Below are 15,013 nucleotides of genomic sequence, written 5' to 3'. Positions count from 1 at the left end.
TCCTACTGGTGCATAGAACTTTGTCCCTGAAGCACAGTCCATTTTTGGACAGTAAGAGCAGGTTAGACAAGCACTTGGATGAGATCGATTGGACAAAGATGGTCCTGCCTTGAGCCGTGGGATTAAACTAGGTGACTCCCCAAAGCCCCTGCCAGCCCTGTTTTTCTGTGCTTCTCTGAAATTAATCTCTGAGTAAATAGTGAGAGCAATAGCAAACTGTTGCTTAATTGTTTTTGATTACTTACCCTATTTAACCTAACTCTACAATATTATTTACAGAATTACAAAGCTAAGTAGCTCTATAAGTATTTGGCTGTGTCTTGGAGAGTGATGATTTATTAAATGTTACAGTCAGGGAGAAGGAGTCCGCCTGCTGCCAAGAGAGAAGTCTGAGGTTCAGAGCTTGCTTCCAGACAATATTACAGAAGAAGACAAAGAGAAGATCTATGGAATTCTTGGGCAGGCAGTATGTCGTCCAGCTGGGATTCAGGTATGGAGAAATTTTGAATTTTCAAAAAGTGTACTGTTCATTTGCTTGACAACCTTACTTTTCCTCGCTATTACTTGGGTAACACCTTAAAATCAAGTTCAGCCCACCACCGGCTGTACAAAAATACTTAAGTTCCAAAAGAAATTTGATTAGATTAGTGAATGTGGCAATGTATTTTCTCAGCCTTATGGCTATATTAATGACAGATAATTGTGAACTGAATTATGTACTCCTTTCAAGTACCTAACTCCCTTTCTTGGACTCAGCAACTAATATATTAAAGAAATGGGTTGTGGACTTGATTAAACAAATTATCATGTTTTTTTTCCAATTAATATTCTTACACTATTTGAATTTAGGATGAAGATATGACCCTACAGATCCCTGAAAATGAGGACAATGAAGAAGATGACATGGTGGATGTTATATGGCGGCAGTTGTTGACAAGTTGCGCCTGGCTTTCAGATCTTGATGAAAATGCCACAGAGGGGTTAATTAAAGTGTGGAGAAAAGTTGTAGACAGAATCTTCAGTCTCTATAAACTATCCTGCAGTGCATATTTTACCTTTCTTAAACTCAATGCTGGCCAGGTATGCGTTATAGCCTATGCTAGTAATGAAACCTACTTTCAAAACATTTAAACCTTGAGTCCTGACACTAAAAAAGTAAGGTCAGTTAAGAGTGCTATCTTAACTGTGTATGGTATGTTAGGTACCTCTGGATGAAGATGATCCCAGGCTGCATTTAAGAAATACTTCTGAACAGAGTACTGATGATGTTATTGTAATGGCAACGTTGAGATTGCTGAGATTGCTTGTGAAACATGCTGGAGAACTTCGACAGTATCTAGAGCACGGACTAGAAACTACACCTACTGCTCCATGGAGAGGTAAAGTTCTTTTAGCTGAATTTTGACAAACTTCTAAATAGAAACAATCAGCCCCTGAACTTACCTTTAGATACCTCTGTCTTTAGACTATAGGCCAGACCTTAATTTATAAGTTGTGATTTTACAAAATTGTTGTATTCAAACTGGCTGTTTCTCAGCCTGTTAGCACACTGCTGTATACTCTTGATCTTAGAAAGCATAATTTTGGTATTTCCAAGTCTTCTGCAGAACTGAAATTTACCAGTACTCAAATTAGAATGGCACATTAATTGTTTGGAAAGAGGAATGACTCTTCCACAGCTAAGCCAGATTGAAACAAAAATGAGGGGTGGGGTTCCCAACCCCGAAGTTATCATGGTAACTGTTGGTGAAAGGCAGCTGTCCTAGTACTGAATTCCTGCCACTTGTTTCCTGTGCTAGGAATGGATATCAGGGTGTTAGGGCTTGCCTGTAAGCACTGATAGCGAGTAAAAGTTAGTTTCTTTGTTAGAAAAATTACATGCTACTTAGTATAGCTTTGCAATATTCAGTGGTTAAAAACCAATGAGATTTTTCTCCTCCCTTTAAGGTATTATTCCTCAGCTCTTCTCCCGTCTGAACCACCCTGAAGTTTATGTTCGTCAGAGCATTTGTAATTTACTCTGTCGAGTGGCTCAAGATTCTCCTCATCTTATACTGTACCCAGCAATAGTGGGTACCATTTCGCTTAGCAGTGAATCCCAGTCTTCGGGTATGGAAACTTTTAATGTTGTAACTTTTATGCTTAAGTTATTTAATCTTTTATTTGTCAGTTTTTTAACATTAAAACTGGGACATTCAAAAGGTCTCTGTTAATGGTAGTTTAAATTAGTTACTCAGAATTGCCAAATCTGTACTAGTTAATGTGCATTTTAAAACTTTTTTTACAATATACCATTATTAATACTGTTCTGATATAATGTAATCATGACATGTGTGTAGATTCTTTTAAAATAAAAACAGTCCTGAAAAGAGAAGTAACATGGACAGCGAACTGTCTAGTTCCAGTACTTTGATTGGAAACGATTTGTCATTTTTTTATTATGATTCCTTATATTTAAGCTTTTTGTGTTGGACGTATTTGTGCACCATTGGGGTGCTGATTCCAATTTAATGCTCTTTTTAATTTTTAGGGAACAAACTGCCATCTTCAATCCCAACTTTGCTAGGTAATATCCAAGGTGAAGAACTGTTAGGTGGTGAGTGTGAGGGAGGAAGTCCTCCAGCTTCTCAGGAAAGTAATAAGGATGAACCAAAAACTGGATTAAATGAAGACCAAGCGATGATGCAGGACTGCTACAGCAAAATTGTAGAGAAACTTTCTACTGCAAATCCAACAATGGTATTGCAGGTAAAGCAAACTGGATTTGTAGTTTAATCAGCATAATCTCACTTGCAGCCAGAAATATACAGTTTATGAATCCCTGCATTTGATGAAGAGGGATGTTAAAGATTTAAGTATAACTTTGATCTTCCTGTGAAGATGACATTCTTTCAAGTCATTGAACTACAAAAATTAAATCCTGTTGTGAGCACTTTAAAGATAAGTGTATTTCCATTTACTTTACAAAGGTTCAGATGCTGGTAGCAGAGCTGCGAAGAGTAACTGTTCTTTGGGATGAACTTTGGTTAGGAGTTTTGCTGCAGCAGCACATGTATGTACTCAGACGGATTCAGCAGTTGGAAGATGAAGTGAAAAGGGTCCAAAACAACAATACTCTACGGAAGTAAGATTTTTTTTTTTAATAGTTATTTAAGTAAAGTTTGGTTAGATAAGACTACTTGTTGTGCACTAGAAGTGATCTGACTGTCTAGTCATGCTGTCTGTTCTAAGTCAGTATTGCTCCAGCTGCTTTGGCCTGAGAGCCAGGTACCTCATTTTGAAAAGATGTTGGTATCACAAGTCATACTTTGGCCCACTTGGGAGTGGTAAAAGGAATGGATACCACCCATGGCTTTCTTACCAAAGATTTCTCCAGCTTTAGAGTGCCTAGAGATTGGTAACTTGCCCTACACCACCTTTTCTCCCCAGAGTTTCTGGTGCAGGATCATGTTGGGGTGTAGACAGGCATGTCAAAGATGGAGGAGTAACCCGAGTGCTTTACCACAGCTGTCAGCATTTGGTACATGGTCTTTTGGGAATTTACAGCTCATGCTAAGCTGGCTCAGGAAGCCTGTATTGTTTTTGGTTTGCAATTTGCCTTTTCCTATTTATTGAATGGCTAAGTTGAGTGAAGAAGCCATTGATTGCAAGATGATTCTTTTTAAGCCTAAAGGTATTTTAAGCTCTGCTTCCACTCAAATGTAGTATTTGAAGCCTGACATAGAACAAGGCCATTAAGCAGCTGAAACAAAGTTCCCTCTTTTGAGTGCAGTGCGGAGGTGCTGACCTCTTCTTAGCAGGGAAGGGGAAAGTAGTTGTTTGGGGTCCTACCAGCTCACAGGAGAGCTTCTTCTGAGACTGCAGAGGAAGCTGTGGGAGGCTGTGCCTCTTGAAGCCGATTTTCAGTGTTTCTATTTAATAAAAAAAAAAAAAAAAAAAAAAAAATTAAGAAAAGAGCTTTAAACAGTGATAACTGTAGTTTTCTATTGGCTCCCTCTACATTTTGTAATATAATATAGAAATATACTGTTTTTACATTTTTTGGTGTGTCTGTAGGTTAGCTGCTCTTTTAAGCTGAAGAGAAAGCTATTAAACTTAAATTTGGCTTTGGGATTTTAAATCTCTTGTTCGTGATATTTTATTCTTTATTTACCTACTTGAAAAGCTGTCTTTGACTACTTACAAGAAGTATATTAAAGCAATTCATTTATGGAACCAAAATGGATTTTTTTTCTATTTTTTTTATAGGGAGGAAAAGATTGCAATTATGCGTGAAAAACATACTGCTCTAATGAAGCCCATTGTATTTGCTTTGGAACATGTACGGAGCATCACTGCAGCTCCTGCAGAAACTCCTCATGAGAAATGGTTTCAGGACAGCTATGGAGATGCAATTGAAAGTGCATTAGAAAAACTTAAGAACCCTTCCAATCCTGCTAAACCTGGAAGCAGCTGGATCCCATTTAAAGAGGTACTGCATCTTTAACCTACTAATAAATTAACACAAGATTTGATAATTTTTTTCTGCAATATGTGATTGACTTCTGACTTCCTAGAATAACTAATTGTACCAATTAGTTTCTCTTTTTGTTTCAGGCATGAGTTTTGTACATCATTATTTTAGGGTTGCATCATAGGTGGTTGATTCTGGGGAATCAAACGAGCTCTTTTGATAACTCTGGGTCATAGTTGGGTTTGGTTTTTGCCCTTGTATCAAATACAGCTTGAACCCTTGTTGAAGGGTATTACTCACCTTTCAACAAACAGGATATTACTTTCCTTTTCTAATCTCCTGTTTCTTGGAAGTAACAGGAACAAGCAGCTGTTCTTTTCATCCCATCTCTCTCAACTTTTTTCTGTCTCCATCTCCTTGAGCTCAGTGGACACACCTCTCTTTCTGCCTAATGTTCCTCACTTCGCTTGGCTGTTCGCTCTTAGTACTCCAGTCAGTTTTAATAGCAGTCCTCAGACTCTCAAGTTCTCTTTACATGACCTGCCACCTGACAGTCTCTCTCAATTGGTCTCCCAGTTACTGAAGCCTCCCTGATTCTTTCGGGGTGAGGCTTCATCATGTTAGTAGCTTTGGTTTGCTGGATCAAGATGACAAATGTGGAGCTTTCTTGAAGGTTTCTTGGATATGACTCTAGTTAATAGGGTTTGTACTCCTCCAACTAATACCTTTTGGGTGACATTTTAGGTAGTTGTGAGCTTGACCTTCAGCTCAGACCTGTTACATGTGCCAGTAACTGACATGCCGGAATTTCTTGTAAATGGTTTCATTCTTAGCACCCCATATACTCATTGTTGGAAGAATTTCCCCAGTTCCTACCTTCTGTTAAGTCTTAAGACCTTGTCTTGTGATGCCCTTTAGTCCTCTCTGGTGCTGTTTTTTTGCTGATACTTTAGAAATTTTTTAGAGAGATTATAGCAAGAGAGCTCTTTTTTTTTTTTAATGTGAAAATTGGGGATTTCTTTAAACTAGGATCCCTGGTTATCAGTCAGAGGTAATTGGGTAACTAAAACTGAAGCAGCAGACAAATGTTTGGTTTTATCTTGCAACCCTTCTGTTAGCTGTTTCCCTAAACGAGAAGCAGAATAGCAGGTGGTGTGCAGTATTGCAAGTGGCCTAATTAGCGATAAATTGCCAAATTGGCAATGTTGCTGCATCTGGTGCAGGAGGAAGGCTGTATGAAGTAGTGTGGTGTTTGCCTGGCATTGGTAACCTTATCATGTAAACATGCCCAGTCTCAATAAGTGCAGGGACCAAGGTCAACAATTTTATATATTTGCTACATAAAAAATGGTGGAAAGGATGTTACTGCCCCTTGTTTTTTGTTGCCACTAATTAAATAAGTCTAGTTATAATGACAAATTGGTAATGTAGAAAGTAAACAAAAAAAGCCATACAGGAATTGCTGCGTCTTAATGTTCATAAGTGTATCAGCTTAAATCTGGGCTTTTCAACCATTTCTTTTAAATAGATTATGCTAAGTTTGCAGCAAAGAGCACAGAAGCGTGCTAGTTACCTCTTACGCCTTGAAGAAATTAGTCCTTGGCTGGCTTCCATGACAAACACTGAAATAGCACTCCCTGGAGAAGTATCTACCAGAGACACAGTCACAATTCATAGTGTGGGGAGCACTATCACAATTTTACCTACTAAAACCAAACCTAAGAAATTGCTTTTCTTGGGTTCAGATGGGAAAAACTACCCATATCTTTTCAAAGGTAAGTGGAAATTTCTTCTCAAAATTTATTTATACTCATGTTGATACTTTAAATTAAATAGTAAAATATCAGATCTGTCTATTATAGGTGTCAGGGTACTGTTACAATTCTAAGTGATATACTGGCCAAAAAAATCTTTCAAGCAGTCCTTAAAATTCTATCTGAACAATATTGTTTGTGTCTGTATTCAGAAATTTCTATCATCCTTCTGCCTTTCTTTCTGCTAATGCATACTGACTGTAATATATATTGTTTTTTTCACTGAGCAGGGAGTTGCAAGTTACATCAACTTAATTTTAAGTGTACATTTAAGAAATGCTACTTCTCAAAATTTATTTGAGAGAGGAGAATTTTGAAAGTTAGCTTCCAAACTTAAGACAGAGCTTCTTATTCTATTCTTAAAATATTTTAACGCAGGCTTGGAAGACTTGCATCTAGATGAGAGGATTATGCAGTTCTTATCAATTGTGAATACTATGTTTGCCTCAATCAATCGTCAAGAGACTCCACGGTTTCATGCCAGACACTATTCTGTGACACCATTGGGAACAAGATCAGGCTTGATTCAGTGGGTGGATGGAGCAACACCTTTATTTGGTCTTTACAAGCGGTGGCAACAAAGAGAGGCTGCATTGCAAGCACAGAAGGTAATGCCTGTGTTTGATACTAATTAGCAGCAGTGTAACTAGGGATGGGCAAACAGGGCACAGCCCTGGGCACCAACCTGGCAGGGGCACCAGAATTTCTCCCACTCTTATAGAGTCCACACCTAGCAGCAAAAGCAGCCCCAAGGTATTATTCTTGCAGCAGCAGCAGCCAGGTGCACAGGAATGGTGCTGCTACTATAAGAGCCATAGCCAGAGCAAACAGACTATGCTGCAGCGTCCCCCTACCAGACTTCCCGAGGCACAAACCCTACTTGTTACTCCCTCATCCAAGGTGCTCTAATTAGCAGAAGAAATGTCATTTGTTCTAAATTCCTAATACGATTTCTTGTAGGCCCAAGATTCCTACCAGACTGCTCAAAATCCTGGCATAGTACCTAGACCCAGTGAGCTTTACTACAGTAAAATTGGACCTGCTTTGAAAGTGGTTGGGCTTAGTCTAGATGTGTCTCGTCGTGACTGGCCTTTGAATGTGATGAAAGCTGTTTTAGAGGAGCTTATGGAAGCAACTCCACCAAATCTTCTAGCTAAAGAATTGTGGTCATCATGTACTACACCTGATGAATGGTGGAGAGTTACACAGGTAAGTTAATGTGTATATTTGAAGCAGAGTTTTAACTGGAATGTTCAGCAGCAGATGTTTGGGATACTTAGTGATGGCACTGCTGCTGGAGCAAGTGAACTAACACAGATAAAGCATCATTTAATTAGTGTTTTTTATAAATGAGGACAGCTAAAACTCCACAGACCTGGGGAGTAAAATGAGGAAAATGGTAAAAAGAAACTGGGCTCATCTACATGAGATGCTTAGTGTGCAGAAGACGAATTCTAGTGGGCAAAACCCATGCTAATGCACAGTAAATTTAGTCTAGCGTTCATCTGTGCAAATGTGCAATAATGCTAATTATAGCGCATTAAGTTGGCACCTGTTATTACAGACGCTAACTTAATGCACCATAATTACAGCTTATTAATGAACCTGTAGATACATCCACTGGTAACCTAGTAAGACCTGTATCTGTATTAGCCTAACTGAAGTTCCCAACCTAAGGAAATGAGCAGTCTGTTAGTAGCTCTCAAGAGTGAAAGAGAACTTGCAGCTGGCTAGTGTACTTTATCTTGTAAAATAAATAAATGCATAAGAGTCCTTTTAAGAATTAATAAATCTAATGTACTGTAAGGATTTCTGAAATGAAACTGAGATTCTGAATGTCTCTCTTTAAGTTATATGCCAGATCTACTGCAGTTATGTCCATGGTTGGCTACATAATTGGTCTTGGAGACAGACATCTGGATAATGTTCTTATAGATATGACTACAGGAGAAGTTGTTCACATAGATTACAATGTGTGCTTTGAAAAAGGTAAAAACAAAAATACATCATGTTTATACATTGTTTCAATATAAGGTTGTGTTCATTATTGAAAGAGAAATCTTTTTTTTTCTTACAGGAAAAAGCCTTAGAGTCCCAGAAAAAGTTCCATTCCGAATGACGCACAATATTGAAACTGCACTTGGAGTAACAGGAGTAGAAGGGGTATTCAGACTTTCATGTGAACAGGTAAGCTACATACCTTCTACCTACATGGGGCTCCATTGTATTGTTTATTGTTTTGGAAATATTCCCAATCTCCCTCCTGACATTCAGAGCCTTTAGTTTGTTTGACAATGGGAGAAATAATGGATGGTATCTTAGTTAACATTACTTTGGGGACATGTTTAAGTATATTAAACATTTAAGAAAGTAAGTACAAAAGTACAAGTGCATACAATTTAGATCCAGACTTTGCTAGGTAATTTTAGATTACTTCTTAAGTAGGGGTGTCAGTCTCGCTCCAGGTTAAATCCAGAGCATCAGAGCTCCTCCCAGGCCAGACCAGTGGGGCCAGTAGCAGTAGTGCAGCTCTGGTTGAGGGAAGGGGAGTGTAGGGCAGTCACAACTGTATTTCCATAGCCCTCACTCGCCCTTGCCCCTCTCCCCGCTTCCCCCTCTTTTGCTGCCAAAGGCCATGTCCATCAGAGCCTAGGGGCCTGAATTCTTCTATAGCCCACGTCTCCCGACTCCTCGTAACCTCGTGACCTACCAGCTGGCTGGCTGGAACAGTTCCGTTAGTCATACATTTGATACTGGTATTAAGGTAATAGACTTCACAGATTAACAGTGTAGGCATATCAGTCTTACACTTCAGACTCTATAGTTTTTTTTTCTTATTTTTGTTGTATTCTTTGGGGCACTTAATCACCAAAAGAAACTGTGGCTAATATATTTTCTTTACAATAGGAAAATAGGGTTGTTTATTTCTTTTTTACATAACTTGGATTTTGTTACTTTCCCTTTTCTTCTCTAACATCTCCCAGCTGGCCCCTTTCCTCATCCACATGTTGCTCTACAGAAAGTAAAATCCGCTTTAATTTGCCAAAATTGAGCTCCCAAACTGAATGATTTCAAGGGTTGTGCTTTTCAGAGAATAGACTACAAACTCTGTTGCAACTGTTCCATGAGCAAGTGCTACTACACGCTTGTATATATTGCAGTGTTGTTTACGTTTTCAGAAAAAAACCTATGGATAGCTTTCTTTTGGCTATTCGGATATTTTCTGTATTACAGTTAAATTGTATGAATTAACAACAGGATGAACTTTATTTTAAAATATGTATAGGTTCTCCATATTATGCGGCGTGGGAGGGAGACTTTGCTTACCTTGCTTGAGGCCTTTGTTTATGATCCCCTTGTGGACTGGACAGCAGGAGGGGAAGCAGGATTTGCTGGGGCAGTGTATGGTGGTGGTGGCCAGCAGGCTGAAAACAAACAGAGCAAGAGAGAAATGGAAAGAGACATCACACGTAGCCTCTTTTCTTCTAGAGTGGCTGAAATTAAGGTGAAGTATTTCAACTATAATAACATTTCCCCTTTTGCTATCTTTTTTTTTTCTTCTGTCTAGTATCTAAAAGTATTGAATGCAGATTAGTTGACATTCTGAATTTTATATTTTCAGCTTTTTATTGTGCTAAATGGGTATAAAGTGCAAGCAAAAATAGTCCTATTTAGGGAGGGTAACTTAGCATGTACTTAACCTCTATATAAATTATACCAATATGTTTTATTTATATAATATGCTGAGGAGTATAAACTTGTTCTTATTTTCTTCCCCTTGAATTGGGACCAGAGGGCGAAAAATTATTCATCTGTTTCAGAAGTTTCCCAGGGATCCCAGCTGAGCAACAGCTCACAGCTATGAATTGCTATCTTTGTGGCCTACCCCCTCTCTTCCACCACTTTTAAATAACTGTCAGGTCTGGTTTTCTGATTTTTTTTCCTATTTCTTTGTTATAGGTGAACTGGTTTAAGAACAGAGATGAAATGATGGCTGTGCTTCCTAAGCTGGACAGCAGTTTGGAAGAGTATCTCAACTTGCAAGAACAGTTGACAGATGTTGAAAAACTTCAGGTTAAATTACTGGAGGAAATTGATTTTCTGGAAGGAGCAGAGGGAGCAGATCATCCATCTCATACATTGCAGCATAGGTATAGAAATAACTGCATTTATAGTAATTTTTGAAGATCTTGAAGGTATAATATATTTCAGATTTTTTTTGTTAAAAACATGTTCATTCCAGACCAGAGACTGATGGTCATATTATTAGAGTAGAAAATCTGTAAAAATTATCAGAGCATTATTTTATAGTTTTATAACATAATCTATGTGAAACATATAAAACATTTTAGGCAATAAGTTAATGCTGTTTGGGGTCAACAGAGTTAAGTGTATTAGGTTTAATTTATGATCACTAATGAAGTTTAACTTTCATAATTCAGGTATTCTGAACACACACAACTGCAGTCGCAACAAAGAGCAGTTCAAGAGGCAATCCAGGTGAAGCTGAATGAATTTGAGCAGTGGATAACACATTACCAGGCTGCTTTTAATAATTTAGAGGCAACACAACTTGCAAGTCTACTGCAGGAAATTAGCACCCAAATGGACCTTGGTATGAAATAAATAGTATATTATCCCTTTCCTAATAGTTTTAATCAATGAAAAATCAGTTAAATTAGTTGAGACACAGTATTTATAATTTACTGAAAAGAACGCCTTCCAGTAAGAATTAGACTTAAATATCATAATACTGGATGGTTCTATATATCTAAAACTTCTATATAATGTACCTATGATTTAATTACAATCTCATCACAAATACTTGCAGTACTATAGTTAAATCTTAATCTGCTTTTCCTTGAAAGGTCCCCCAAGTTATGTACCAGCAACAGCCTTTCTACAGAATGCAGGCCAGGCCCACTTGATCAGTCAGTGTGAGCAGTTAGAAGGAGAGGTTGGCGCTTTTCTTCAGCAGAGACGTTCTGTTTTACGGGGCTGTTTAGAACAGTTGCACAACTATGCAACAGTAGCTCTTCAGTACCCGAAAGCTGTGTTTCAGAAACACCGAATTGAACAGTGGAAGACATGGATGGACGATCTTGTTTGTAACATGACAGTTGAGCGTTGCCAGGATATCTACAGGAAGTAAGTTGACAAAAGAGAATGGCGTTCCCAAACTGTTTAATTCTTGTTTTGTTTTAGAGTACCAGAGATGCTTCAAACATGACTATGTTAAGTTTTAAAAGAAAGGAGAGAATTTAACGTATGATGTCACAGCTGGATCTTTGTAGTGCTAAAATAAGCCTAAATATTGTTGCCCTGTAATGAGAGCAACACTAGTATTTATTACTGGTCAGTCACAATTTTAGGATCATGACTAGCATGGTGGGGTTTTTTTGTTTTTTGTTTTGTTTTGTTTTGTTTTTAAAAAAAAGGAAAACTTCACCTGTAACCTAAATAGTTTTATCTGAAAAAGCAGCACTGTAGATTCAAATCACTGGACATCCAACAGTGATTGACAGTTTAAAACACTTAAATTTGTATAAAAAATAAAGTGTAGTTAGCATGGTCTTGCTTATAAGTGAACTTTTGAAAAAGTAGATTTTTTATGTGAGCAATTCTTCATGGGTAGGTGTTTCTAGTTCAGTGGCGTAGTACTGTCTTCTGTTCTTCCTTTGCCTTAATGTATTCTCTCCATGCTTCCTGCTCCTCCTCTCCGTACAAGTTGGATGGGTATGCCGACTGGAGAGTTGGGGTCTGCTGTATTGGATTAGAGGACTGTGCTAAAGAAGTCTGTTTCAACTGCTGTTGCTTCAGTCCATGACCCATGTATCTATTGTGTTTCCTATCTATTTAGTCCAGCATATTTGATGAGATTAACTGTTTAAATGAATATATGGACTGTTTCTCCTACAGAACAGAATGCAACAGTGAGGGCTTGTAAAAAAGAGAATTTTGTCACTTTTTGTCATTCTGCTTTCATTTTAAAGGTATGAAATGCAGTATGCTCCTCAGCCACCTCCAGCTGTGTGTCAGTTCATAACAGCTACAGAAATGACCCTTCAGCGATATGCAGCCGATATCAATAGCAGACTCATCAGACAGGTGGAACGTCTGAAACAAGAAGCAGTTACTGTGCCTGTGTGTGAGGAACAGTTGAAAGAAATTGAACGTTGCATAAAGGTTTTCCTTCATGAAAATGGAGAGGAGGGATCACTGAGCCTAGCAAGTGTTATAATCTCTGCTCTTTGCACACTTACAAGGTGAGGAGCCTGTTGCAAAACATACTGCAGATTAATTTAGATTAATTTTTGGCAATTTTTTGAACATTTTGACTTTTGGCACAGAAGCAGTGAAAATATCCATCTGTTAATGTTAGTAGTGGATATCTAAATTACTTTTTTTGTCTAGAATACCATGTGTAATATGATGTCTGCTTTCTCAGATGATCTGTTCCATTTCATGTGTTTATAGTTATTTTATCAATTTTAAAAAGAGCAAAGTATGCTCAGAGTATATTAACACACTCATTTAACTGAAATAATTTATTTAGGCGTAATCTGATGATGGAAGGTGCAGCATCTAGTGCTGGAGAGCAGCTGGTTGACCTGACTTCAAGGGATGGAGCCTGGTTTCTAGAAGAGCTTTGTAGCATGAGTGGGAATGTTACATGCCTTGTGCAGCTACTGAAGCAGTGTCACCTTGTCCCCCAAGATCTAGATATTCCTAACCCAATTGAAGCATCGGAAGCAGTTCATTTGGCTAATGGAGTTTACATTTCACTTCAGGTAAAGTTTACATTTGTGGTATTTTTCCAAAGGTTTCGGTTAAGCCATGTATTTGAATCGAGTACTTCAAGATTGTTTTCCTTCTAAAATAATAGCTAATTTTAAATACTCCATTTCCCCCCCGACTCAGTGGGTTACTTACATTTTTGCTTAATTGCTAATTGATTCCCAGTGTTTTGTTGTTTACTATTATTGTATAATCCTGTTGCTTGGAGTCCCAGTGGATGCTCAAATTGTACTGAATATTTTCTGCTTCTGGCAAAAACTAGTTTTCACTCAAAACAAGTAATTTGAAGCAGAATTCTTAATGCATCCTTTACAGGCTAAACTCCCAAGAATGGGTGGGAAAACTCTGTTCTTCATTTTAAAGAATATTCATTCAAAGACTTTTGTAACTTTTAAAGGCAGCTTTGAATAATAAAGAGCAACTACTTTGTCTTCACTAGATGCCTAGGTATCTGATGAAGTAGGACACGTGTAACACTTTTAAAAAAAACACCCTTACCCATCTTTATGACAGTGCTCTGAGTATATCTGAACAAGGTGCAAAGTGTTAACCTGTGTTCCTGAAGGAAGCCTATAGCTTGCAGTGTGCTTCACTTGAAACTTGCATGTGTATATGGCCATATTTCCTTTTGAGCTATTAGACTGGATTAGAGGAGCTCGCTAAATTTAGCTAAGGTAACTAACTTTTCTTTTGGTGCATCTTGTGTTTTGGAGATGGAGGGCAGTGGTTGATCCCTTCTACTGCCCACTTCAGCCCTCTGATGCATTCTGCTTAGTGAAAATTGTCTTACTTCACTTTAAGGTACTCGTCTTTTTACCTGAATTGATTTCTGTGGCATGAGTAGGTATCTGGCTAATTTGGTGGGTCTTTGATTTTTTTCCCCCTTTCTTTAGTCCAGGACATAATGTATTGTAATTATAGTAAATAAACATTAAGTTGAGGTTTTCTTTTACATAATATAATTTAGCACAGAAATAGTGAAAATATCTGTTGGTGAATATCACTACTAGAAATCTAAACTGCCTTTTTGTTCAGAATGCCCTGATCCAGTAGTTTCCAAAAGACAGCCTTTACACCCTGAGTTGCCTTCAGGTCACTTGCTTGTCAGCCTGCCCACAGTTGATTGGGTCATCTGGTGTTGGGTAGCCTCAATTCCAGCTGCTAAACAGCATTAAAATAAGCTAAAACCCAGTATTTTCTCATTACTATTCCACAAAAGAGATTTTTGTTACTACAGGTATCACTTATCAGGTGTTCGATATAAATAGCAGGGAAACAAGGTGGTCCTCAATATACTTCTTCTGTTAAGGATTGCTTATACTGTGTTAATGTTTGAGAGCTTTTGATTTACTTTTCATTTTACACAATATGCTTCTTTGTACAGTTTTAAAAACTGAAATCTACAGGGATTCATGTTCTGTGTTTATATGATAAAATACTGTATTTTCTCACATACAACCTTCACTTTTTTCTCCCACAGTCCTCCAAAATTGGGGTTCATATAATAAAAAGGAAAGCTTATTTTTCTGCCTGGGATAGAAACACTGTATTCTGATTCCTGATTCCCAGTGCAGCAGCTCTTACATTACTGTTGAAACAGCTGAGGGAGTCAGTTGACTTAATGGCGGCTTGTTCTTCTCTCTAGAGATGTTAACTATCATCCCTCTTTTTAATGGTCTTTGGTGTTCTTTTAGTCAAGCTAGCCTTTCTTAGCTTAATGTTGATCTCTCTGATAGCTGCTCCAGGTCTCTCTTCTCCTACTTCACAGCCTTGTGAAGACTTTCAGCTGTTTTCAGAATCATAGATCCACCCATGGAGTCCAGTCTTCAGGAGCACCTGTGTTTCCAGCTTTAGCCAAGAAGGAAAGGGAGGGTGAGTCAGCTGAAGATTAGGCTCTGTCCCTGTTCTCTGCAGCCATAACTCTGGGAATAACCATTTTTTCTTCATT

General features: G+C 38.0%; 1 protein-coding gene across 2 annotated transcripts in view; it reads left to right on the top strand.

The window, feature by feature from the left end:
* SMG1 (SMG1 nonsense mediated mRNA decay associated PI3K related kinase) overlaps positions 1-15,013 on the top strand; it is a 99,986-nt gene that overhangs the window by 72,658 nt on the left and 12,315 nt on the right. For both annotated transcript variants that reach the window (XM_090024764.1, XM_090024763.1), the window contains exons 33-50: positions 352-490; positions 850-1,080; positions 1,202-1,379; positions 1,948-2,109; positions 2,531-2,748; positions 2,970-3,124; positions 4,249-4,471; positions 5,982-6,228; positions 6,646-6,875; positions 7,228-7,476; positions 8,118-8,256; positions 8,345-8,454; positions 9,554-9,772; positions 10,228-10,418; positions 10,710-10,882; positions 11,136-11,415; positions 12,261-12,533; positions 12,824-13,058. In XM_090024764.1, the coding sequence (XP_089880890.1) occupies positions 352-490; positions 850-1,080; positions 1,202-1,379; positions 1,948-2,109; positions 2,531-2,748; positions 2,970-3,124; positions 4,249-4,471; positions 5,982-6,228; positions 6,646-6,875; positions 7,228-7,476; positions 8,118-8,256; positions 8,345-8,454; positions 9,554-9,772; positions 10,228-10,418; positions 10,710-10,882; positions 11,136-11,415; positions 12,261-12,533; positions 12,824-13,058 (3,652 nt within the window). The remainder of the gene's footprint in view (positions 1-351; positions 491-849; positions 1,081-1,201; positions 1,380-1,947; positions 2,110-2,530; positions 2,749-2,969; positions 3,125-4,248; positions 4,472-5,981; positions 6,229-6,645; positions 6,876-7,227; positions 7,477-8,117; positions 8,257-8,344; positions 8,455-9,553; positions 9,773-10,227; positions 10,419-10,709; positions 10,883-11,135; positions 11,416-12,260; positions 12,534-12,823; positions 13,059-15,013) is intronic.

This window comes from Crocodylus siamensis, chromosome 12, assembly GCF_052110815.1.
Source record: "Crocodylus siamensis isolate JL-2025a chromosome 12, ASM5211081v1, whole genome shotgun sequence".
Taxonomy (NCBI): Eukaryota; Metazoa; Chordata; order Crocodylia; family Crocodylidae; genus Crocodylus; species Crocodylus siamensis.
The sequence above is the reverse complement of the archived record's forward strand: the minus strand, read 5'-3'. Positions and strand labels throughout refer to the sequence as shown.